Here is a 27,748-nt window from a genome sequence, read left to right as displayed (position 1 = left end):
ATGGTGATCACAATCAGGATGAAGTGGAGGGGTGGGGTAAGTTTTTGTGTGCTATGTGTGTTAAATAAAATTGCATTTGTACCATGGATTGAGGCTGAAATTTTCCTAGACTAATATTCAGCATCTCAGTATATTGTTCACTACAATTTTCAGATCTGCTTAAACAATATATGCTGCAGAACCTTTTTTAAAAGCCATTTAAAGATTTGCTGTTACTTTTTGTGTTTTTCCTCGTAAGAACAAAAAGTAATAGTTTCCCAACAGAACACCAGGTGGCATTACAAAACAAGCCACACTTTCAGCAACCAAACCCATTAGTAATTTAAGGGGTTACAGCCAATGAATCCGCTTGTTGCAGCGAGAGCCTTCTGTGGATTTATTCGGATTGTTTTTGGTTTCCTGTGATCATAGGAAAATAGAAGTACCACAAACATGAGTAACACTCAAGCCACATTGGGAAATGTTCATGTTCAAATAATATCACCTATGAAACTTTTCCTGTGATGTTTAAATGGTATTGGACATACTTGAACAAAGCTGTTTTCCACTGCTGTGAGAATTGCAGCTAGTCTCAGTAGCAACTCACAGGAGGTATCTCAGAATGGAGCTCCTGTGATGGCTTTCCTGGTTTCACATTCTCTTCCTCAATCCTCAGCTTCCTCATAGCTGGTAAACACTCTTGATTCTTAGAGCCAGGCTCAGATATGACCACTTCCAGGAAGCTGTCTCTCTCTGTACTCCTATCCTCTCTCCAACCAGATTCTTCTTCTTTGTATAGTATTTCTAAGATACCCTGTGTTCCAAGTTTACAGGACATATTCTTTTTTTTTAGGCTTGCAGCTATGGTTTATTTTTTTAATTTTTATTTTTTTTATTGTGAACACACTGTACAGAGGGGTTACAATTACATGGGCAAGATAGTGAGTACATTTCTTATCAACCATTGTAGCCTCCTCCTTTGTTTACCCTTCCCATCCCTTCCCAGCCTCCCTCCCCCCCACCCAGTCCTCCCCCCCCCCAAGTTGTAAAGTTGGTTTTCAACATGACAACTTGTACTTCTCATTTAAACAACTGGTTTTTCCCCATCTCCTCCTCAAGTTATACTGACATCAAATATAGTGAAAGCAGGGGTTATACTGTGGGGGAGGGACATACAAAGCAACAAAGAAATAATCTTATAATTGTGTTAGAAACAAATGGATGAAAGAAAAAGAACATTTAAAATACATATCTTAGGATTTATTTTCCTAACATCACCTTATCTGACCTTTTCTGCTTGACTCATACATATACTAGATATTGCAAATAAGGGAAATCATGGGACCTATGTTTCTTTGGGCCTGGCTTACTTCACTTAATATAATTTTTTCCAAGCCTTTCCATTTCCTAACAAATGGGGCAATGTCATTCTTTCTGATGGAGGCATAGAATTCCATTGTGTATATATATCACATTTTCTTGATCCATTCATCTACTGAGGGGCATCTGGGTTGGTTCCATATCTTAGCTATGGTAAATAATACTGCAATAAACATAGTTGTGCTGGTAGCTTTAGTGTGGTCTTGTTTGTAAACATTTGGGTAAATGCCCAAAAGTGGAACTGCAGGGTCATAGGGGAGCTCTATGTGGAGTCTTTGGAGGAACCTCCATACTACTTTTTACAGGACATATTCTGAGTTTTCCCTTTATACTAAAACTTTTAAGTGTGGATCATACTCATGAACCACAGCTAATGGTGCCTTATTAGTCATAGTTGTCAACACTCTGTAGAGAGTGAGATGTGTGTGTGTGTGTGTGTATGTGTGTAAAAAGAATAGATCTATGCAAGTATGTATGGGTTCAAGTATGTATGTACATATGTATGTATGTATGTATGTATGTATGTATGTGGGTGTGTATGTGTATGTGTGTCCTGGGGCTTGAACTCAGTGCCTAGGTGATTTCCCTTAGCCCTTTGCTGAAGGCTGACACTACCACTTTGAGCCACAGCTCTACTTCTGGTTTTGGGTGGTTAATTGGAGATGAGTCTCACTTTGAACTATGATCCTCAGATCTCAGCCTCCTGAGAAAGTAGGATTTCAGGCATATGCCACCAGCTTCTGGCTTGATTTTTTTTTTTTTTGGTTGGTCGTGGGCCTGAACTCTGGGCCTGGGTGCTGTCCCTCAGCTCTTTACTTCAAGGCTAGTGCTCTACCATTTGAGCCACAGCACCACTTCCAGCTTTTTTTTCTGCGTATGTGGTGCTTAGGAATTGAACCCAAGGCCTCATGCCTGCAAGGCAAGTGCTCTACCACTGAGCCACCTTCCCAGCCCCTTCTGGCTTGATTTTTATTTTGAGTTTGACTCATATGATTATAGAGGCAGGCTAATCCAAAATTTCTCAGAACAAGCTGGTAGTTGAAGACCCTAGGAGAAGTTAGTGTTACAGCTGGCATCTACAGCAATCTGAAAACAAAATTCCTTCTTCTCAGAGGGAGGGCAGTCCTGTTTTTAAAAGCCTTCTTCCAGTTAGTCTAGGCCTACCCACTGTATCTAATGTATTGTTTTATTAGAACTCTACTGAGTCACATGGTATTGTCACCTAAAAAATACCTTCACATCAACATCCAGACATGTTTGAGCAAATAAACACAAACTGTGTCCTAACCAAATTTTGAAATTAACCATAATGTTCTTTTATTGACACTAACCATTACATAATACTGAATAAAAATAGTTGTAATATGAGAAAAAATTGAAGTATCCATGAACTAGCAGAAGCATTAAAAAGTATTTACCTTGTGCTCATTACACTTAGGGTTGTATACCTTTGTATTTTTATATAATCCTTACATCAGAATAGACAATTAACTTCTCTGGTCTCAAGCTGAAAGACCTTCTTTCCCTACTATATAAAGCATCTAATATTTCTGCTCAGTTATTGGCTTTCAGATGCTGTTTGTGAAGTCCAGCTCCTAGGCAGGATTAGAAGGGGTAAAAGGTGTCTTGTATCTGCAGGATTTATTCATCTGCCCAAGATTTAGGCAGAATTTTCATGCTCAAAACTCACGGCCAGCATCTCTTGTTCCATGGAGTCACTATTCCAGTTCCACTTCCTTTATCAACTTTTGAGTTCAGCCTCTTCAAGCCAGAAAGACTTCTGTTCTCTGTCACCCAAACTGTGTGTGTATTTGGAAAGGTATTCAGATTTTTAAAAAAGAATAGCAACCTCATACATTTCATCAGAAGCAGTTCTGTCAGGGGCAGACGTCTGGCAAAGCCTCCAGGAAGGCCTCAGTGACTCCTCATATAGGTATTTTGCCTCTGTTTGTGCCTTTCTCCATTGGATAGAACTGACCTGTATGGCCAATAGAATTGAATAGAGCTAACTTGTGACCAATAGAATATTACAAAAGAAATGACAGTGTTACTTCCAGGGGGTTGGTCTAAAAGCTGTTGCATTTTTACCTTGCTCTTCTTTGCATCACTTGCTCTGGGTAAAACCAGCTATTATACCATTTATTAGCAGTCAAGTCAATATGACAGAAAAATTTGTATGAGATGATGTGTTCGTAGGAGTTACAAGGTTGTGGTGATTTATTTTTGTGTTTATCATCTCCCCTCGAGTATCTGCCAGCTTTTCCTCTGAGCTCTGTGGGGCTAATCATAAATATGGAAAGTCATTATACAGCCAGGGATTGGGGCAAAATTCTTAGATCTTTGTGTTTCAACTCTTCCCAGCTGTTTGCCTATTGCAGTGCTCTGGTATTTTCTCCTACTGTTCCCTTCAATGGGCAAGGCCAGAACTATTCACTGACTGATTGGGTATGGTCAGGAAGTTCACCAAGAAATTAAAGCCACAAATTCACTATTTCCATCTGCCCATAACCTTACTTAACTGTAACTATAACCCCCTGTTCATCACCTTTACAATAAATAAATAGGGTGGGCACCAGTGGCTCACGCCTGTAATCCTAGCTACTCAGGAGGATGAGATCTGAGGATTGCAGTTCAAAGCCAGCCCGGGCAGGAAAGACCGTGAGACTCTTTTTTTTCTTTTAATAATTTTTTTTATTGTGGAAATACTGTACAGAGGAGTTACAATCACATGAGCAAGGTAATGAGTACATTTCCTATCAAGCATATCTCCAATAAACCACTCAGAAAACCAGAAGTAGCACTGTGGCTCAAGTGGTAGATCGCTAGCCTTGAGCTGAAGAGCTGAGGAACAGCGTCCAGGCCCAGAGTTCAAGCCTCACAACTGACAAAAATAAATAAATAAAAGTAACATCTGACATAATTCCAAAATAAAAAATAAATAAAGTAGAAACATCCTTTCAAAAAAGAACTGTTTAGGTTTCTTTAGGTTTCCCAGTGCCTTCAAATTGGTGTGTGTGTGTGTGTGTGTGTGTGTATTTTATTGGTTCTAGGGTTGAACTCTGGGCCTGGGAACTGTCCCTGAGCTCCTTTTGCTCAAGGCTAGCACTGAACTACTTGATCCACAGTGTACTTCTGGCTTTTTCTGTGATTAATTGGAGATTAGAGTCTCACAGACTTTCCTCTCCTGGCTGGTTTCAAACCAAGATCCTCAAATCTCAGCCTCTTGAGTACCTAGGATTTCAGGTGTGAGCCACCAGGACCTGGCTTTCAAATAGTTATTTTTAATGTTTCAATGATATTTTATAGATTCAGTGAAATGGTAATACTATTACCTAAAAAACAAATTGTTTAGGCATATAGGTAGACCCATTGCAACAATGAGATGTACAACTTTACAACTTTGGTGGAGGATGGGAGTGGCACGGCGGGGGGGTGGCGGGGGAGATGGGAAGGGATGAGAAAGAGAAACAAAGGAGGAGGCAACAATGCTGGGTAAGAAATGTACTCATGGGGCTGGGAAGGTGGCTCAGTGGTAGAGCGCTTGCCTTGCATGCTCAAGGCCCTGGGTTCGATTCCTCAGCAACACATAAGCAAAAAGAAAAAAGCCGGAAGTGGCGCTGTGGCTCAAGTGGTAGAGCGCTAGCCTTGAGCTGAAGAGCTGAGGGACAGCACCCAGGCCCAGAGTTCAGGTCCCACGACCGGACCCAAAAAAAAAAAGAAATGTACTCATTACCTTGCTCATGTAATTGTAACCCCTCTGTATTTTCACAATTAAAAAAAAAAAGAAAAGCCAGATATCTCAAATTTGAGAGTGCCTCTAGATTCTTTGACTCTGAATCTCTCTCTCTCTCTCTCTCTCTCTCTCTCTCACACACACACACACACACGTGTGTATATACATATATATTACTAATGTTTTATGAGGTATTGAATTGATTTTTCTTTATTTTGTTAATTTTAGTTGTTTCATTTATATTTACATTATTGATATTAGTCCTGCAATACAGTCAATTTTTTTTTATCAGGGTGGTGTACAGAGGGGTTTCAGTTATATAAGTAAGGTAATAAGTACATTTCTTTGAGAAAGGATCATTCTGTGAGGCCCAGACTGGCCTCTTCTTGCCGCTTCCACCTGACTGCTGAAATTACAACTGTGTATCACCAAACCTGCCCACTAATATTATTTTTTGATATTTTATGAATACAACATACAATGATTACTGTTTACATTTTCATGGATGGTAGCTTACAGGTACTTAATGTTGGAAGACTGGTTCATGATAGTGTGGCTTTCCCTGGTGTGTTAGAATACTCGGACCAATTCAGATGCATCTCTATTCTTTGATATATTTTACTATGTTGGGCTGATGAATTGTACAATAACATTGGGCAGACTTGATTTAGATGACTTCAGCTAGGTGACTTGGGAAGTGTGAAGTGTGCTCTCCTTGGTACAGGGACTCATTCATTTTATTCCTACAAGAACTATATGTAGCTGTTGAGATAGCTCTCAGTCTTGATGGGTCCTTTTCTCCCAGAACTTCATCTGTACTTGGTAAACATACTACCTTTTAACTACACCCCCAGCCTCAGGCTTTAATCTTCATGAGCACCACAAGCCATCGCTGTCTTGAGCATGATTACTACATGGTCAGTATATGTAGGTCTTTGTCTATTAGCTGCCTCCTGGAGATGTTTTAACTCCCTGTCTTGAGTAGCCCTAAAATCCTAAGTATTCCTTAGGAATAGCAAGGTATTACCCAATTTTCATGTTATCACATGAGCTGGTGGTTCAGTTCAGGTCACACCACATCACCTTAGTTATTTTTTTCCTTATATTACAGCAATGCAGTGTAGCAGTAGCATATCTAAACTGACTCAAGGAAAAACATTGCAAAAACACCCCTCTGTACAGCTGTGAAAAGAGGTTATGTGATAACTGCTGTTGAAGATTTATTACAGTCATTACACTCAACAGCTACAGCGGTCTTCCTGGTGCCTAAAATACACCCGCAGTTATTGTCTGATTACTTCCACAGATAAGTTAATTATAGGAGATTTCCGACTCTTATACAAGTCTGATTTGGGGAGAAGTTTAATTACAGCAATTTTAGTGATTTAAATAAGCTCAGCATATATTACCAGTGTCAGCAAGTACAGAAGAAATTTTTAGCTGTGTTGAAATATACATCCACTTGTTTTTATTTTTCATTTTGTGCTTTTTTTCTTTTCTTTTTTTCCTCTCTCTCTGTTCTTTTTTTTTTTTTTTTTAACTATACTGTAGGACACAAGATAATTCAGGACACCTGTTTCCACCAGTGAATCTTCTGTCAAACACACCACAGGACAATAATAGCAAATTGTTCCTTGTCATTAAAATCTCATTCTAACGCTTCCCATTGAGCACTACTTGTTTTCCAAAGCTAATTTGTGTAATGATTGTAACAATGTGAGCTGGAAAGGAAAATAGCTTTCTTAAGGGAAAAACACATCAGATAGTAGTGTATTTTAAAATTGTTGTTAGGATCTTAATTTTTCAATTGGTGGGAAATGTGCTCTTGTTAGATCAGGATAATCCATATTGTTGTTTATTTAAAAGCACATCATCTATTAATATATAGATTTACATACTAGCTACAAATTCGGAGGCTGACTTAAAATGAAACTTTCAAAAACAGTGCCTTTAAAAGATAATGCTTTGTAGTTTAAGCAAGACCCCAAATTGGACCAAGCATTATTTTGAAAAAAAAAATACACTGCTAAGATTATCTTTGTTTGCTCTTCATAGAGTTCTAACCCACAGCAGTTTTTATGCTTTGAATAAATGCTAATTACCACTGGCATTTACATCAGCAATTTCTGTCCTGTGCTTAGTTTCTTACACTGTTTTTAGAATGTACTGTAGTCCAGTCTTATGTGTCACTTCCCTATGTATAGTTGCAGTTATTCATGGTGAACTGCTGTTTGCAATTAGAAGCACATGTCACCAGAGGGTCATCACAGGGCCTGCAGGATTTGCCTCACTTTGTCTTGTTTCACAGGCATGGTATCTTCTCACATCACAAGGATGAGTTCACGACAGTAAGATATATTAAGAAAGAAAGCACAGCTAGGTTCTGGTGGCTGTAATCCTAATTACTCAGGAGGCTGAGATCTGAAGATTGCAGTTTGAAGCCAGTCTGGGCCGAAGAGCCCCTGAGACTCTTAGCTCCACCTAACCACCAAAAAGCCAGAAGCAGAGGTGTGCCTCAAATGGTAGAAAACCAGCTTTGAGTGCAAAAGCTAATGCCAGAGTTCAAGCCTCAGTACTGACACCAAAGAAAAAAAAGAAGGAACAAAGGAGGGGGGTGGAAATTAAGAAAAGAAAGAAAAGGAGGGAGGAGGAAGGAAGAAAGGAAGGAAGGACAGAAAGAAGAGAGATGAAAAAGAAAAAAATTTGGGGGGGAGGTCCAGCCGTGGGGCCTGAACTCTGGGCCTGGGCGCTGTCCCTCAGCTCTTCAGCTCAAAGCGAGCACTCTACCACTTGAGCCACAGCACCACTTCCGGCTTTTTTCTTTTTGCTTATGTGTTGCTGAGGAATCGAACCCAGGGCCTCAGGCATGCAAGGCAAGCGCTCTACCACTGAGCCACCTTCCCAGCCCTGAATAAGAAGTTTTTATTACAATGTATTGTTAAAATTATTTAATCTAGTGTTAATTATTGATAATCTCTTATTGTGCCTAGTTTCTAAATCAAACAACCATAAATATGTATGTTGATGAATAAAACTACAGTGTATGTTGATTTACTACTATCTAAGTTTTAGGCATCCACTGAAAATCTTATATTTCCCTATATACTAGTTCTGTGTATTAGGAAGAGTGAAAATGCATGGAATCCCCACTGTCTTCCACTTACATGCTTGTGTTATGCTCTGCCAGGGGAGAGAGCAAGCCCACCACCTTTCCCTGACATTGTGGACTATTAGCCAGACTTTTCCTTTTTGCTAGATGCTTCCTTCCTCAACTTCATTTCCTAGATCCTACAGCTCTTTCCTCTTCTGTGGGTCGCCCATTCTTTCCCATTTGTAGCCTTGCACCTCACCCTGGTTGGAGCCTTATACATTTGCGTCATGACTAAGAATAATTTTAATGACATCTCTGTTGCCATATGCTCAAACTTCAGTATTAACACATGTGATTTTTATCAATGATATCTTCATGGGTCCAGCTTTCCTGATACTAACAAGAACTAATGCACTGATGGAGTAAATATGCTGCTTGGTTAGGCCATTGCTTGCCTAACTTCAGACTAGGAGAGGATGAATGTAACCTCAAGTTTCATACCCCACTCATGCTGTCCATGTGGTCCTCTTTTATAGGTTTAATATAATTTTTTTAGATACAAAGCAAGGTAACTCTATACATTCATGCAGATTTACATAGTGCCAGTAGTAGGTTTTGAACTGAGGGCCTCATACTTGCTAGATAGGAACCAGTTTCAGACCATTTAACTTGTAGGTTTTTTGTTTTAGTTCCCCCCACACCCCCATCCCCCCGCAGGCTGGCCGCCAGCTGTCTTTCCATCATTTCCTTAAGTAGTTATAATTAGGATTACAGGTATGAAATTCTCATGGATTTTCCTGGGTTCAAACTGTGATCCTCAGATCTCAGCCTCCTGAGAAGCTAGGATTACAGGTGTGAGCCACCGTTCCTGGCATGTTGACCCTGAACTGGAAACTGAATGAAGGAGTTAACAACTTGTAGCTGAAAGGAGTGTTGTTAAGTGGCACAAACATTTGAGCTTCTTTTATGTGTCATGCTCTGTGGGATACCCTGAAAATAAAGCAAGTAACTACAATGTCAAGGGTTACAGGTTGTATGCAGATTGCCTAGTAGCATCAGCAGGAGGGCGGTGGAAAGTGGAAAGCAGCTGAAATTATCCTGGAGAGATGACCTTTGAGCTCATGCAGTTAGCAAAGACAGTGTCCTTACAGTAGCTCTGTGAATTCAGGCACTAAATTAACCTTAATGACAGAGGGGTGATAAGGTAATGTGGACAACAATCGTAAGTATTTCTGTGCATTAGCAAACTCATGCTAAGAAGGGCCTAGTGCTACTCAGATATCAGAGGCATTTGCTGTAATGGAGGTTATATTGGCTAACATCCCTTGCTGCTTGAATCCCTTGATGCTGTTATGTTGGTAGAAAATTATCCCAATTCATTTTTCTCCCTAATGTCCATTGACTTTTATGCTCTTCTTTGATTCTTCAGTTCTGTTGGGGGGTACCTTCTCTTGTTTCATGTCATGGATTTAATTAGGTCTAGTTCCCAGACTCTATATATTATATCTGGCACCTATGGAGCTAGTTAATCCACAGCTATTATAATATTAATTCTAGTCAAATTGTGTAAAGCACACTTCATGTGAAACTTGAAACAAGGAGGATGAAACCTTTTTATAGAGCATGATGCTTTTCATTGATATCCTTTATATAAAAGCCAAAGTTTGATTAAGCTGTGTCACAGGTAATAACCCTGATTTTATGTGTCATGGAAATGTGGTCCCTCTTCTCCCAAGGATCAGTGATTTTGTGGTGCATCCATACCTACTGTATTGATGATGTTACTACTAATGTATTTCAGCTAGTCATAAGGTGAAAGTGGCATTAATTGCAAATTATAGCTTCAACATAAAACCAATGAACTTGGGTGAGCTTTTAATTTCCATGCCTTGTCACTTTGATTCATATTGCAGCTTGCTTTTTAACGGCTGTGAACCCCTTGTGCCTTTCTCCACAGCCTGTTTTTTTTCATGGTGCTTTCAGACAGTCAGGGGAGTCAAGCAGTATAGGACTCAGCAGGGTGTGTGCTGTTGTGCCTTTAATTGCATACCTCTGGGTCGGGTGAGGAAGGAGGCCAGAGGCAGATTGTCTTTTACCCCCTGAGAAGTATGATAATAGCCTGACAGTATACTTCCTGCAGCAGTTCTCTATGATTATAGAACACAAGTGAAGAGACTTGTTAGACAGCAAGGAGAACGTGAGGAATATCTTTAAATCGCCTTTTCTAGTGACGGGGCATTGGCACGAGTGCATTGTCACTGGTGTGGTTGACCACCTCATGTGGCATTTCTTCTCTTCAGCAGGAACCCAGCCTGAGTGTTGAGTCTGATCTGCCACACTTGTTAGGTTCAAATGTGTGGCTGGTATTCTATCCGAAGGTGGAGATTCTTGGTGGCGTCACAGGAACTTTGGGGACATGACAATTCTTCACCTTCATCAGACTTTAAAGTCTATCCATGAGCATTTTCTACCTATGCTTTTATTTACTTAACTTATGTTTGCTTATTTATTTTTGTGCTGGTCCTGGGGCTTGTACTTAACAGTATGGGTATCACCATCCCTTAGCTTTTTCCCTCAAATCTGGCATTCTACCATTTGAGCCACAGCTTTATTTCTGTCTTTTTTGGTGGTTAATTGGAGATAAGAGTCAGAAACTTTCCTGTCCAGGCTAGCTTCAAGTGATGACCCTCAGATCTCAGCTTCCTGAATGGCTAGGATTTCTAACATGAACCACTGACATGGGCCCTCCTAGGCATTTAAATTCCTCCTTCTAGTGCAAAATCACTCTCCAAAAGGGAAAAATGTATATAGTGCAATTGAAAGAGTGCTTCACTGGAGTTCAGACTCAGGGTTTCTAGTTTGTACTTTCCCTCTGATCCTAAACATGTTTCTAGACCTCTCTAAGACTTTCCTTTTCCATGTGCAAAATAGAGAGATAATTTTCTATCCAGATTCCTACAGCTTTTGTGAAGGTAGCATGGCTGTTCTACTTTGTCCCTGGTGCCATGTTACACAGGATGAGTGACTATTGTCTGCTCCTCCAGTGATCATTTTATATATAACACATGTTATCCCCAGATCCACATGTGAGAAGGAAGTCATCCAACACTGTGCATTTGTGTATGTTCCCTTTCTAAGAGGCTCTTGATGAGTGTCATAAACTTTATCCACACATATCCCAGGGCCCTTAATGTCTTAATTGCTAAAGAAAGATGCTAAATCTCTAAGGATGTTTCTCTAGAAAGTATTTATATGTGGAAAGTGAAGAGCCACAAACAGAACGAAATATAAACTTATTGAGGGACTGCTTAAAGTATACTTGTAGTGGCATCTCATTAAAGACTAAGTTAAATTTTCTTTCTACCTGGGGTGTTAAAGCTTTATGAACACTGGAGTTGGAAAACAGCTAACAGAAAAAGCTAAATGCTCAAGGGATTTATTACAAGACTCTGTAGTGCCATTAATTTCCATGTATACTTTAAATTGCTGGGATAAAATAATATATTCAGCAAGGAAGCAAGTCCCTGCTCCCTCCCATGAGTCTCCTTGATTGTGCAGTTGGTATCATATTCTTTAATTAAACTTGTCCAAAGAAAGGATCAGCTAAAGTGTTTACTGTATAAATAGTTTTCATTCCCAGTGTGCAAGCTTAAAACCATGGTAAAAAGAGTTTGCCATCTGTTAAAAACCAAAACATGTGGTATGCTCTTGCATAAAAATAAACTACATGATGTTATTCATAAAAAGGACCACAAGACATCTCAAGTCTTCAGCTCACAATAGCCTGTGATGTTTTGGAATATCACACCTCTCTAAGTGACTGCATGTCCAGTAATGCATTATGTTACGCAGCATGATCATCTATAAACGTCATAAAGTTACCACAAGCATTTTATTCAATGAATTAGGTTTATCTGAATATGATTTTACTGATAAGAAAAAAACAATTTTGCTCCTTGCTCCAGTGGCTCAGCCTGTAATTCTAGCTACTCAGGAGGCTGAGATCTAAGGTTTGTGGTTTGAAGTCAGCTCTTGCAGGAAAAGTCCATGTGATTCTTAGCTTCAGTTAACCAGCAAAAGGCCATAAGTGGTCATAAATAGTGGTGTGCTAGCCTTGAGCAAAAACACTAAGCCACAGAGCCAGGCTGAGTTTAAGGCCTACTACTAGCACAAAGAGAGAGATTTTTTGGGGGGGTCCAGTCGTGGGGCCTGTACTCTGGGCCTGGGCGCTGTCCCTCAGCTCTTTAGCTCAAGGCGAGCGCTCTACCACTTGAGCCACAGTGCCACTTCCGGCTTTTTTCTTTTTGCTTATATGGTGCTGAGGAATCGAACCCAGGGCCTCAGGCATGCAAAGCAAGCACTCTACCACTGAGCCACCTTCCCAACCCAAAGAGAGAGAATTTTTATTTTTATTTTTGATATGCTCACATCTGACTATTCCTGTGAATTTTATTTTCAAGACTTATTTCCCCTAAAATTTAACCATTTACTTAAACTACCCACCTCGGCCTATCCCGCCATTCTTTTAGCCTTATGACTTCTCTATCACTACCCCTTATCTCTTTGCTATTTATATGTCCCTGCTCCAAGAGAGACATCAGACATGGTTGCTCGTTCTCACTCATTGTCTGCAGAGCATAGTGTTTTTCCCTTTGGATATTGTTCAAGGAAGCCCATAATCTGGCTCTAAGTCATCTATGATGGCCTTGACACGCACTAATCTCATCCCTCCACTAGGGGGATGCCACTAGAGTGTTCATAAATCCTTGAACTTTCCTCCTTCCTGTTTCTTCCTCCACAGTTGTGTGTTCCTCTGGAATATTTCTCCCTGTCTCCCATACACCAAATTAGATTTATGCTTCTATATTTTCCTTATTGCTCTAATTAAATGTAGCAGCTTGTTTCTTTATGCTCCCAAAGGACTTTATAATTCTTCTTTTGTATGGTATTTTCAACCTATTCTAGTCATTATTTTACTACTATCACCACTCCCCACCTGTACACACACATACATACTTTCTAATGTCTGAAGTATTTGAAGGCGGGGATTGTAGGTGGTCTCTCTTTATATCCCTCACACTAACTAGCAGGACACCTTGTGAAGCATTCAATAAATATGTGCCAGAATGGCTCAAAACCCATCATTTACATTGTTCAGAAGAATCCACAATTACCGTATCAATGCAATAGAGGAAATTAGACTAACAGGTCCCAAAACACTGCCCTATTCTTTCTTCTTTCTTTCTTTCTTTCTTTCTTTCTTTCTTTCTTTCTTTCTTTCTTTCTTTCTTTCCTTCTTTCTTTCTTTCCTTCCTACCTTCCTTCTTCCTTCCTTCTTTCTTTCTTTCTTTCTTTCTTTCTTTCTTTCTTTCTTTCTTTCTTTCTTTCTTTCTTTCTTTCTTTCTTTCTTTCTTTCTTTCTTTTGTGGGTTGTGGGGCTTGAATGTTGGGCCTAGGTGCTGTCCTCAGCTCTACCACTTGAGCCACAGCATCATTTCCACTGCCATATTCTTTTTCATATAAAAGTAGTGGATACATCCTAAATGGTAACTGTATTCTTCTGTAAGTGATTTGTAGTAGACAGTCAACATGGCACAAAACATGTGGGAAGTTCTGACTCAATTATTTCTCAGACAAAACCAATTCGTTGGACTTCTTTTTAGATCCTATTTCAGATGAGCAGAATCAAAATATAAATTCTTATGTTTGTCACCTTTCTACATCATCTACTCAACAACAACTTCCTTGAACTCTTTTAAGTTGTTTCTTTAGATATTTATCTTTTTGAGGCAGAAGCTATCACATACAGTAATAGAACAAAAGGGTTTCATGGTGATCACTGATATGACAATAACTGGGCATTTTATTAGCATAAATGAATTTTACAAACAGGTTTTTATTGTGATATTTACAATTTCTGTGTCATGCACTTTGACCATGTTCACCCTTTCTATTATATACCTCTAGACTATTTTTTGTCCTCCCTTTCATCAAACAGTAGTTGGTAGATTTCATTATGCTTTCAAAGTATAAATTCTTTTTTATTTCAACATTTTTATGGTGATTTTAAAGTGATGTACAGAAGGGGTACAGTTACATAAGTAAGGTAATAAGTACATTTCTTGTTAAACTTGTTACCCCTTCCCTCATTTTTCTCCTACTTTCCCTCCTCCCCAACGCCCCCCCCTCCCCCAAGTTGCACAGAGCATTTCCAACATGTTGTCTTGGGTATATCACTGTTGCATTGGTTTCCCTTTGTCCTTTGTCTCACCATTCATAAATTCTTTTTTTCAAAATACAATTTTTAAGCTAATCATGGATAATCATTGACAGGATCCAATTATTACATTCAGAACTATTCTGAATTCTTTTAAGATATGATAGTACTATGATGGTTTTGATGTTATATGTTTTATATAATGGTTTTATTAAGTTATAGTGAACATACAATAAGCTGCACCTAAGGAAGACAGTTTGATGTCTGACATGTATGAAATTCTCATCACAGATAAGATAATGAATATATCCAGGGACCCAACAGTTGCACTTTATACCCTGGGTACTGCTTCCCTAGACAACTGCTGGTTCACAAAAGGTCCCTGTGCATTAGCTTATATTTCTTATAAGTTTATGTAAGTTGAATTATATGGTTTGCATTATTCTGTTGTAGGATTTTATTGTTGTTGGCAGTGTTTGGGGAGGTGTCTAGTTTCTTATATTCAGCAATTATTTTGAGATTTGTCTGTATTGTAATGATAGTTTCTTTTTATTGACAGTAGTATGTATATTATTGATGTTATTGATATGATTCATTTTATTTATACATTTATACATGAACTTTTGAGTTGTTTGCAGGTTCAGTCTTTGATAAATCTGTTAGGAACATCCCTGTACAGGTCATTGGGCTTTTGTTTCCCTTGGACTACATTGGAGTGGAATGGTTGGATCACATGTGGCATGTGTAATTGATTAAAAAATTGTCAACTTTTAGTATAGGTATGGATGGTGGTTCATTTTTCCAATAGGCTATCCATTTGTCCCAGAGACATTTACTGAAAAGATTATTCTTTTTCATGGAATTGCCTTTGCGCATTTATTGAAATCAGTTGTTCAGAAAGTATGAATATGTAAACTCTCTTTCCAAGTCTATTGATCTGTTTTTCTCTATATATAAATACTACACTGTCTCAATTGCTGTAGATTTATAAGAAGTCTTGAAGCCAGGTGCCAGTGGTTCATACCTGTAGGCTCAGCACCTTAATGAAATCTGAGGATTAAGGTTTGAAGCCAGCCTGGGCAGACAAATCTGATGAAACTCTTATCTCCAATAAACCATCAAAAGTCCAAAACTAGAGGTATGGCTCAAATGGTAGACTGTATGCTCTAAGCAAAATGTGAGTCCCTGAGTCCATGCCTGAATACACACACACACACACACAGACACACACACAGACACACACACAAAATCTTGATATAAAGGTGTATTAGTTTTTTTCACAGTTGCTTTGATTATGGTAGAGTCTCTGCCTTTTCCATTTTCATGCAGTTTTTAGAATCAGTGTGTCATTTTTTTTATCAAATAAAAAGAGCCTGCTGTGATTTTGGCTACAATTGCAGAAATTTCATATATTTATTTGAGAAAAATTGTCACCTTTCCTGTGTCAATCCATTTAATCCAAGGCCTTTAATGTCTTTCCATTTAATTAGGTCTTTTAAATGTTTCTTTGATCAGTGTTTTGTAGTTTTCCACACACGTGTCCATTCACATCTTTTGTCAGATTTATTCTGCATATGTTATATTTTGGATGCTAGTTTCAGGAAGATTAGTCTGTAATTTCAATTTCCTGCTGTTTTGTTACTAGAATATAGAAATAAAACTGGGTGTTCTTTATTGATTGTGTATCCTGAAACCTTGATAAACTGACTTCTATTTTCCTGTGGCTTCTCATAGATCCTATAAGAGTTCCTACAAAGTTGTTCATATCATCTTTGAATAAAGACAGTTGTACTTCTTCCTTTTCCAATTAGGATGTCTTTTGCTGCCTGGTTTGATGGCTAGAGACTCAAGAACCATGTGAAATTAAAAGAGTGGCTGATTTTTGTCTTGTTCCTGATCTTGTATATATTGAAGGAATTCAGGCTCACCATTCAATATTATGTTGGATCTAGATTTATCCCAGATATACTTTATCAGATTAAGAAGGTTTCCTCTATTTCTATACTGCTTAGAGTTCTTATAGAACTTATTAGGAATTAGGCTTTTCATAGGTTTTGATAAAGGCTGGTTTTATGCTTGATGAAATGGCTATATGGCTTTTCATTTTTATCATGTTAGTATCATATATTTCATTAATCAATCTTCAACTATTAAACCAACTCTTTTAACTGCCTATTGGATTTGATTTACCAAAATTTTGTTCACAAAGTTTGTATATATATATATATATATATATATATATATACACTCACAAATGGTATCAGCTTGTAGCTTTATGTTCCTATAGTGTCTCTTGTGTGCTGTTGATATAATATATTTTCCATAAGCACCAACACCCATGTCATACTTATATTTTGTTCAAAAATTATCATTTAAAAGGCTTCAGAAGAGAACTTACTTTTACTTGTTACTCTTTCCATTCCTTTCATTTCCTTGCATATATCAGTATTTACATATAATGCTATTTTCCTACTCCCTGAAGGATGCTTTTTCACACTTCTTATAGTGTAGGCCTATTTTTGCCTTTTATTTTAGCTTTGGTCGGCCTGACATGACAATTTTTGCATTGTCTTTGGAAATCATTTTTACTGGCTACACAACAAGTCCCCTGCCTCAAAATAAATAAATAAATAACAAAATAATAAGCAGAATTATTCATCACTCCACAAGCACTGAAATCCCTGTGGTTAGGTTGTCAGATGAATGTGTGTAGCCATCTTATTATGTCTGCCACCCCCACCTCAAAAAAAAAAAAAAAGAAAAAGAAAAAGAAAAATGCCAAAGTTAATAACTGCTATAATCTCAGGTTTCATTCCTAGTTTCAGACAAAAACTCTACAGGCTGTCTTGAGATTTTTCTCATTGTCAGATTGATTTTTAAAGTTTTCTACTTTTGTTTGGAAATGATACCTAAAACTTACATGATATTTATGAAAATTATGAAGCCTATGTAATTAATGTTTAGCTTAAAAGAAAGCTAGTCACCATTAGATCTCATAAACATTGACTATCAAATATATAGACTTACTTAATTGACATCTCAGTAATTAAGTGAAAAATAAGTACCAGGAAACAAGCTTCTAAATACCTTCTTTATATATAGCTTCTTTACATCCTACATCCTGAGAAGTTACCCAGCAAGGCCACCTGTGGCTCTCTCATTGGTTTTGAGGCTTGTGAGCATCTCTTTTGTTTCAGGTTCCCCTGCAAATCCTGCTGCACAGTTATGCTTGGAAATGGTTGCTGTGTTTGATGTTAATGGAAAATCACTGTTTCATAGAAACAAATATTTAAAGATGGTTTTAAATAGCTTGAACACCATTGAAAAGACAGTTTGCTACTTTCCTAAAAGATGTTTTATGCATTTCTGTCTGCCTTTTTAGAATATAGGCTGATGTAATTGAGCTGTTGGTAATTAGAGACTAGAAAGCTGATTGTAATAAACATGGTTATTGTATCTTACAGCAATGTTTTGGGGCTGTTGAAGTGTGTGACTATCTCCATATATTTTACCATTACGACACTATTTGAGCTGACGCCATTGTGGTGCCTGGCCTGTCTTTCCTACTTACAGTGCCTGCGTTAGGTGTTAGATTGTGTCTGCAGCTGAGTGTATACTGAATCAAGCAACCCTCTCTGTTTCTTTTTGATGTTTATTTACATATGCTCTTATTTAGTGTTTTTGTTCTGGGGATTGAATCCACAGCCTCCTTCGTGTTTAGCATGCTCTGTACAACACAGGAGCACCTTGCACCCCTTCATTTTTGTTATTGCTAATAAAGTAAGAACTAGAAGACCAAAATAGTTCAAATTATACCTAAACTAAAATGTGTGGAAGGTGGCTTCCCTGCCATGGCACCAGACGCCTGGAGATCGTGTGGAAAGCATGTCGAGCTTTGGTCAGCTTGGGACTGCATTGGTACTGAAGGGTTTTCTGTAAACACATCACTTAGCGTCTTAGAAATTTCTAATTTAGCATATGGGGTCACATCTGTTAGAGGATTATTACTCTAGAAGGGGAGTGATGTATAATTTATTAAAATAACCCTATGGGGAGAGAGCCAACTCCATTTAATAAACTAAAATACTTGCCGGCGCTGTGGAAGCTCCCAGCTGAATCCTACATCATTTCCATCGAGGGGCAGATGGAAACAATTGCCCTTTATATAATGTTTACTGGGTTGTGTTAGTTACTGTCTCTTAGCTGAAAAAAAAATATTTATGTGCACTGTTCCATTTCAGCTTGGCAGAATTGAAGTCCTGCTGGTTTGTAGCTGCTATTTAATTTCAAAGACAACCAAAGTCCTGAGCCCTAAGAGTCAAGAAAGAGTGGGACATCCACTCTTCCACAAGGCATGGCCCAAACTCACCTCTTCCCCAGAATACTGCCCTGTTCTGTCACGTGGATGGCCTTGGAGAAAGAAGCTTCAGAAGGTGTTATTTTGGGGACCAAACACATTCATTTTCCTTTCTCACATAGAATGCAAACAAAGGCTCCTGCAGGAAGTACTTGGGTGGTTGTCTGCTGATTGGGTTTCTCCCCTTGCAAATAACCTGATGTCCTTCAATCTGCCAGTACATTTGCTCCTGACACCAGTGGGAAGCATCACCATGGGGAGCACCTCATGCAATTCCCACCTTTAAATGAAAAGGAACAGATCTGAGGGCTCCTCCCCAACCCTGGGTCTCTTGGGAGTGGGGTGACTGTAGGAGTGCTGGTCCTGTGCATAGCAAATAGTATTTCATCTGGAATCCGCATTTAGGATTATTTTATCTCTATTGTGTGCTACTGCTTCTGGTCACTTGTCTTAACTTGTATGTACACTTTCCTCTTTGAAAGATAAATTTAGAAATTCTTTGTGTGTGGGGGCGGGTGGGGGGAAGAGGGGAGCTTGTCTCCCCTCCTCCGCCTCCTCCTCCCTCTTCTGCCTCTTCTGCCTCCTCCTTCCTCTTTTGCCTCCTCTTCTTCCTCCTCCTGTTTTTTGTCTCTTTCAGTCCTGGGTGCTGTCCTTGAGTTCTTTTTGCTCAAGCCTAGCTCTCTACCACTTTGAGCCACAGCACCACCTCTGGTTTTCTGGTGGTTAACTGGAGATAAGAGTCTCACAGGCTTTCCTGCAGCTAGGCTCATGAGATTTTTTTTGTTCAAGGCTAGCACTCTACCACTGGAGCCACACCTCTACTTTCTCCCCTCCCCCCACCCTGGCTTCTTAATTGAAGATAAGAGTCTCAGAGACATTCCTGACCAGGCTGGATTTGAACCATGATCCTCTGATCTCAACCTCCTAATGAGCCACTGGTGCCCAGCTGAGATTGCTGAAATCCATTGGTGATTCTATTAAAATGAGAAATGTAACTTTCTTTTTTTGGCAGAACTGGAGTTTGACATCCTCAGACTTCTACTAACAATACATGTGTACCTCCAGCTTCTTTGTGCTTTAGCTATTTTTCAGTAAATGTCTCTCACTTTTGTCTGGGGCAGTCTTCGAATGAGATCCTCCTATCTATGCCTGCCATGTAACTGGTCTTACAGGGGTAGACCACCAAGCCTGGCCTATTTGTTTGCTAACTTTTTGCCCCAGCTGGCATGGAATTACAATCCTCCTGATCTTCTCCTATGTAGCTGGACTACAAGCATGTACACCACTATGCCCAGCTCCCATAACCTCCAATTTTAATTAATATAGGAAGATATATATTTTTTTCATAGCTTCATATACATCTTAGGGCATATTTTTCATCAACCTCTTATTTGACTTTACATTTTATTCTCCTTTGTGTGTGTGTTTGTTTTGGTCCTAGGGCTTGAACTCAGGGCCTGCATGCTGTCCATAAGCTTTTTTTCCTCAAGGCTATCACTCTACCACTTGAGTCATAGCTCAACTTCCAGCTTTTTGGGGGGTTAATTGGAGATAATAGTTTCATGGACTTTCCTATCTAGACTGGCTTTGAACCATGATCCTCAAATCTTCTGAGTAGCTAGGATTACAGGCATAAGCCACTGGTACCTGGCATATTTTCTTCACTTTATATTATTTTGCTTTTTAGATTGCTTCTATCAAAATATACCCTTGAATAGGTACTATAACATAAACCGTCTTTCATACATTATATGTTCCAGTTTAAAAGCTTATAGAAGATGAGTAATCCCTTATTAAAATGTTTAGAACTAGCTGTGGTTTTGGATTTCAGATTTTTTTTACTTTGGGATATTTGCATGTCCATAATGGTGTGTCTTTATCTAAATAAAGTTTATTTATTCTCATATATACTTGGTACACATAGATTGAAAATAACTTTATATATTTAAAACATTTTTATGGTTGAAACAGAATTGTATACATTGAATTATCAGACTTGTAAAATTCTGCAGCACTTAGAAAGTTTTGAATTTGGAACATTTCCGGGGGGTTGAACTCAGGGTCTCACACTTGCTAAGTATACACTATAAGCACTACCGAGCCTCTTGCCTTGATTTTGCTCGGTATTTTTTGCAATAGAGTCTTTCTATATCTTCCCATGTTAGGCTTCCTGGTCACTGAGAATAGATGTAGGCCACTACATACAGTTCATCATTGAGAAGGGTCTTGTGAACTGTTTCTCTGCCTGATTGGCCTTGAACCACTAACCCAACAGTGTCAGCATCACACGGAGTTAGGATTATAGGTATGACTACTCAATTAGATTTCAGATTTTTGGATTAGGGATATTCTACCTGTGAAAAGTTTGGAACACAAGGGAAGCATAGGGTGTAGCTCCATAGCTGCTGACTCAAAATTCAAACTGTCTGCATATAAAGCCTGGTAGAGCAATTAATTACTTCATACCTCTACCTGGAAAATATTTGACCATAAAACAAATCTTTAAAATGAAAATTTCCTCAAATCCTAATAAAATAGGCTCTATAAATTCCCTATTATGTTTCCTGCATACATTTCCTATTAAAAAGTAATTGTTTTGTTGTTGTTGTTGTTTTGTTTGTTTTTTTAACAGTCCTGGGGCTTGAACTCAGTCTGGGAGCTGTCCCTGAGCTCTTTTTTTTTTTTTTCTTTTTTTTTGGGTCCGGTCATGGGGCCTGAACTCTGGGCCTGGGCGCTGTCCCTCAGCTCTTCAGCTCAAGGCTAGCGCTCTACCACTTGAGCCACAGTACCACTTCCGTCTTTTTTCTTTTTGCTTATGTGGTGCTGAGGAATCGAACCCAGGGCCTTAGGCATGCAAGGCAAGCACTCTACCACTGAGCCACCTTCCCAGCCCTCCCTGAGCTCTTTTTGCTCAAGGCTAGTGCTCTATGACTTTGAGCCACAGCTCTGCTTCCAGTTTTTGAGTGGCTAATTGGAGATAAGAATCTTATGAGAACTTTTCTGGTCAGGCTGGCTTCGAACCACGATCTTCAGATCTCAGTCTCCTGAGTAGCTAAAATTACAGACTTGAGCCACTGGCACCCAGCAAAAGAGCAGAATTTTTTAAAATATAATTTGGTATTATTATTAAGTTGTTGTACAGAGAGGTTACCATTTCACAATTCAGTTACTGCATATATTTCTCTTTTGGACAATTTCACTCCACCCTCACTTTCTCCCAGTACCCCCCTCCTATCCCTGCCCCCAAGTTGCATAGTCCATGTTCCACATACTGTACACTGTAGTGTATACTTCCCTACCACCCAAGAAGCAGAAAAAGAACAAGAAATAAAAAGCACACAAACACCACCACCACCATCAAAAACAACGACATAAATAACCTATGTTTCCGTTTTCTGGAATTTGTTAAGGTAAATAGTATCTTGTATGTTCAGGAGAGTTACACCATTGGGTTCCTCCCCTACTGGTATCCTCCTTTTGTCTGTATGTGAATGCCTAGAGTCCTGTATAGGTTATTATCTCCATTTATACTTTAGATCTAGCTTCCACATATGAGAGAATATATTCACTGTCTCTTTGAGCTTGGCTTACCTCACTTAAGGTTTGTTAAGGGGCAGAATTTTAAAGTAAGTAGCATAAGATACTGTAGATGAATGTTGTGGAAAGTGATGCTCTATGCCCCAGGACTGTTCTCTGAGATTGGTCACGCATGTCCTGTGTCATGGATGGAGACATAAAGGATCAGCATACTATAGCAAGTTACCCAGATATAACAGCACTGAGACTTACACTGGTGTCCAGGTTCACACTCTATGATCTTTCTCCTCAGCCAGGGTATGACTGGGTAATGTATAAACACTGGGTGTTTGAGATACACAATGAAAGAAAATTACTATGGTTATTTAACTACCTTTATCCTTGCAGACAAATAATACAAAGTTCAGCTACTTCCTTTTCCCAACATAATACTTACGATAATAGTTAATTCCACTCTGTCATCACACTCAAAGCTCCAAGGAACACCCTAGTTTCTTAACTTCTGGGCCAGCTGCCAGAGATACAGAACAGTGCAAAAGAGCATCGGCAGTGGAGTCTCCCAGGGACAACCCCAAGCTCCAATCCTGGTTCCATCTTTTTTATAGTGTGGGCAGCAGGCATGCAGCCACAGCTGTGCAGGGCAAGAGCCCAGTGAACCTCAGCTTAGAGTCAACAGAGACTTTGCTTGACACAGTGACAAATACCTGTAGACCTAAGGTAGTCAGGAGGCTGAGGTAGAAGGGTGTCTTGGGCTCAGGGGTTTGAGGCCAGCCTGGGCGAAAGAGTGAGACCTTTGTCTCAAAAATACAGAATTTGATAAGGAATTAGACAGTGACTCAGTGCATGAAAAAAGGCTGCTTTGTGACATTTTAATGTTTCACTAAAATGAACCGAACTCGCTTGCAATCTGAGAAATTATTATTCTGCCACTTCTGTACTATATTGAAGAAATGGAAGTGGACTATGACATGTGAGGTGAATATCAGTGATCTCCACAGGATCTTTCATGGGGATTATCTCAAGCCAAACTTGTATCTTACCTTTTTCCTCTGTCCCTCCTCCTTGTCGTCTATGGAGCAATTTAAACTGCACCTTCCTTGTGTTATTAAAGCAAGCTATTCTCCTTTATTTACCTTGGTTGCATGTAATTTTTAAATTTTTTTTAGGCAGCTGATATGCCTGAATTACAAATTGGCATTGCTGTCTCCCCTTCTAGAATGTGATGGTTCATTGACATGTTCAGAAAGAAGCATTTGTTGGGGAATTCTTGTAGAACAGACCCCATGCTAACTGCAGGATGTAAATTATGAGGTGAAGACAGTTCCTTCCTCATAGAAAAGAACAACTGACAAGAGCCTGAGGTGGGGGAAATAGGAGTGAGTATGAGGGTGTGAATGTAAATTTCAGCACAGTTTAAAGAGTTTATATTCCTAGAAATAAAATGTGATATGAACACGGGAAATTACTTACTTTTTGAGTTATGTTTTCAAGATAACTTGGCAGAGGGAATGACACTTAAATTAAATGTTGTATGTTGAAATAAAATATTTTTAATTAACAATAAAGGCAAAGATTTTCTAGGTGGAAAAGCAACAGACAAGCCAAAGAAATGTGAAATTGGTGCTGTCTTAAGAGGCTAAGTAAAGGAAATCTGGCTTCAAAGTATATAGCATTGGATGAAAATGGAGGCCAAGGGACCATTGGTGAAAGCTACTTCAAGGGAGCGCACTTTATACAAGACTTGCCTTCTTTGGATTACCTAGCCCAATAGTGGAAAGACAGATACATTTTAAGATATATTTGAATGAATGACTGAAACACTGGATTAGCCCTAATACAACTTCCTGAAGTTCAGTCCACTGAGGAATGACCACTGTTTCATTGAGGTTAACGAGCAGGGTGCTTGGAAGACTGGGGGATTGAATAATCTGCCAGCCATCGATACCATTTAAACCAAAAGAGGCCTTTGTGGGGTTTTATCCTATGTCGTGGCTGTTATGAGCAATAACACAATTAACAATTGCATCCAGGGCTTTGTCTATGTGCTCCTGGGTAATTAATTACTAGCATGGTTGCTTGGATGGCATTTTAAGGAATGGACTTTTTGCTTGTTGTGTTCTGGGGGGATCTATGAGTGTATTTTAAGCAAAATAGCCTCATGGACAGATTTTGTTTTAGAAATATCTTTGGAATGATGTGGTACATGGGAATAGGTGGCAGGAAAGGAAACTGGTTAGATTGTTGCTCTTCAATTTGGTGTGTGGGGGGGTGAGGTGTGTGTGTGTGTGTGTGTGTGTGTGTGTGTGTGTGTGTGATTCTGTCTTTTATTAAAATGACCTTCTCCCTCACACCATAGTAAAAAACCATCTTTTATGAACAAATGGAAACAAAAACAAGTCAACATTATTGACTTTAAAATTTTTATGTATTGCAAACGTGATGTACAGAGGGGTTACACTTACATAAATTAGATAAAGAGTATATTTCCTCTTGAACAGTGTCACCCCTTCCTTTCTTCTTTCCCCATTCCGGTCCCATCCCCACCCCACAAGCTGTATAGTTTGTTTTCAACATAGTGTCTAGTGAGTATCACTGCTACATTTGTTCACCTTTTGTCACATAATATCCATGCCCCCCTATAGTCACCCAAAGACAGAAAAATATACAAGAAAAAAGGGAAAGCAAACAAAAATAGCAACAAAGAAAAAAACTTATATAGTTTCCATTTCCTGGAGTTCATTTTAATAAATATTGTTTTGTATGATGAGATATACATAGCTGTTTTGCTTATGTGATCCTCTCCTAAAAATATCCTCTTTAGCCTAGAGACCTGTATAAATTTATCATGTCCCAGTGTATTTTTTCTCTTTTACCATCCAGTGTGTTTACATGTAGATTTATAAGCACATTCTAGTTACTGTAAATGAGAGAAACCATGCAACCTATGTTTTTGAGGGGTCTGGCTTACTTCGTTTATATAATTTTTTCCAAGTCTTTCCATTTTTATGAATAGTCACAATATTATCCTTTCTGATGAATGAGTAGAATTCTATTGTGTTTGTATACCACATTTTTCTTGATCCGTTTGTCCACTGAAGGGCATATCTTGGCTATGGTTTACAATGCTTCAATGAACATGATGGTGCTAATAGCCTTAGTTAAATCCTCAAAGAAGCAATAACTCAAAAAAAATTGCTCAGAAGTAAGAATGGCCAATAGAAATGTTCAACATTTCTGACCATAAAAGAAATGCAAATCAAAACTACATTGAGATTCCATTTCACTCCAGTTAGAATGGCCATTATCAAGAAAACTAACAGTCACAAATGATGGAGGGGAACACTACAACACTGTTGGTAGGAATGTATCCTTATTCAGTCACTGTAAAGCAGTATGAAAGTTCATCAAAAGACTAAAGATAGTTTCCCTATGACCCAGCAATTCCACTCTTGAGCATCTATCCAATAAAACTCAACTTTATGTTTTATATAATCTAAATATCCATTACTAATGCTCTTCTCATGCCTTCCATTGTTTTTAATTTTTTTCAAATTTTCCATTTTATTTGTTCTTAATAATGTAACAGGGCCTGAAAATGAAAGTTGGGATTTGAAATATAACCAGTCCATTTTCTTCTTTACTTGGTACATTTTTTTGGAAAAGGCTAATACATGTATAATGCCAGTGACTGAAAAATAAAATAAAAAAATAGACTCTTACTAAAACACTTTGAAAAGTCTAAACTCTGTAAAATTAATATTTCCTAGTGTCTTATATACCCATTTTGAGAGACTAATAGCAACATTGCAATCAGTTGAAGCATAGGATATCTGTGATCAGAACACTGAAGCACAAGAGCTTGAGCAAGTGCCAGGGTCTTTACATAACCAAAATAAATATGTCTTGTTTCTACAACTAGACCTTGTTCTTTGCTCTCAACAAGAAGGAAAAAATTGTGCCTGTGGTTTTGTTTTGTTTTGTTTTAAACATTGGGGAAAATGCCGAGGTTTTTTTTATACATTTTAAAATAAAAATCATCATGATAGGATAAAACTTGAATTTCAAGCAATAGAAGCTATTGAATATAAAGAGGTTAAAATGGGGCAGAACAAATTTTTGATGGTACTGTGAGATTTTAGTACTTTATCTATTTTTGTGCTCATATAACATCATTCACATGCTATTATTTTACTCAGATCTTCAAAAGCATGCTATTATTTTACTATTGACCTTTTGTGGGGGTGTTCTAAGAATTCAATAATTTTTTATTTCTTGTAAATAAGCCTTATGTTAACTGGAATTTGATGACAGAAAAGACACATTGGAAAATGCTATGATGCCATCAATAAAATCCTCTCTGCCAGAGCTTCCTGAGGTCCCAGAGTCTGAAAAGCAAACTGAGCCTTTGAGATTAAAGTCAGTATGAAAGTAAAATATAAAATTCATTAGATAAAAACAAATTAAAATATAAGCCTCTTTTTTTCTTTCAGCTAAAAAAAAGAAGCCTAAACTTTTAAATAAATTTGATAAGACTATTAAACCTGCACTAGATGCTGCAGAAAAACTACGTAAAAGGGTATGTTGATGTTTTTGTTTTGTATAGAAATGTCTGATGGTTTTTCCATTAAGTATATGCAGGTATTCTGGTTTGGGATGATGATGATGATGATGATGATGAATGTAAAAGAAACAGTTTTTGAAATGATCTGATACTTAATAGAACATTCCATGGTTAGCCTTAATTTCTCCCCTTTTCTATTTGGGAAGAAACATTTAAAACAATTCTTATATCGTTTCTTACTTCTTCCTTTCTTATCCAAAGGAAAACAATTTTTTTGTTTCTTCAATTCCCTTTCAAAACTTTTCTTTACTGACTTGCCTATTCTTGTTAGTAGCTATTGGTATGAGTATGCCATGAATTTTTTTTTAAGATTGAGCTTATTAGTAAAGTCAGTGAAGTTGGTATGTAATTAAGTTGGTTGTGATTTAAAAACTCACCTAAAGATTTTTTTTGGTAAGGTCAAGATTAATACTGTGATGTAAAACGAACATCCCATTATTTATGTCCATCTATCAAAGTAATTGTTTGTGTACCATGATGCCAAGTTTTTAATGATGTAAAACTAAGTAGTAACTCAAAAAAAATATTGGATACCCAGCACATCAGCCCATAGCTTATAGCTAGAGGTACAACTTCCCTTCTAGACCACCTTATCACATTCCAGTTGTATGTATTTGGTCAAATCACTTGGCCATTTTGAGCTTTAGTTTCCTCATTTGAAAATGAGAATAATATTCTTCCTACCTTCTTTGTTTTTAGAAAAAATCAATATAAAGAAAAACACAAGCATCAGCACTGCCAAGTACCATATCAGTGGAAGCTTTTAATTTTATAGCACTTTAATGAGAAATAAAATGAAATAAGCCCAACACTCTTGGGATAGTTTTTATTAGA

General features: G+C 38.2%; 1 protein-coding gene across 1 annotated transcript in view; it reads left to right on the top strand.

Moving 5' to 3' along the window:
- Asph (aspartate beta-hydroxylase) overlaps positions 1-27,748 on the top strand; it is a 200,611-nt gene that overhangs the window by 105,150 nt on the left and 67,713 nt on the right. Inside the window, exon 16 of the mRNA XM_013009269.1 lies at positions 26,784-26,869. Coding sequence (XP_012864723.1) covers positions 26,784-26,869 — 86 coding nt within the window. The remainder of the gene's footprint in view (positions 1-26,783; positions 26,870-27,748) is intronic.

Source organism: Dipodomys ordii, unplaced genomic scaffold, assembly GCF_000151885.1.
Source record: "Dipodomys ordii isolate 6190 unplaced genomic scaffold, Dord_2.0 Scaffold9, whole genome shotgun sequence".
Classification (NCBI taxonomy): Eukaryota; Metazoa; Chordata; class Mammalia; order Rodentia; family Heteromyidae; genus Dipodomys; species Dipodomys ordii.
This window is presented reverse-complemented; position numbering and strand designations above follow the sequence as displayed.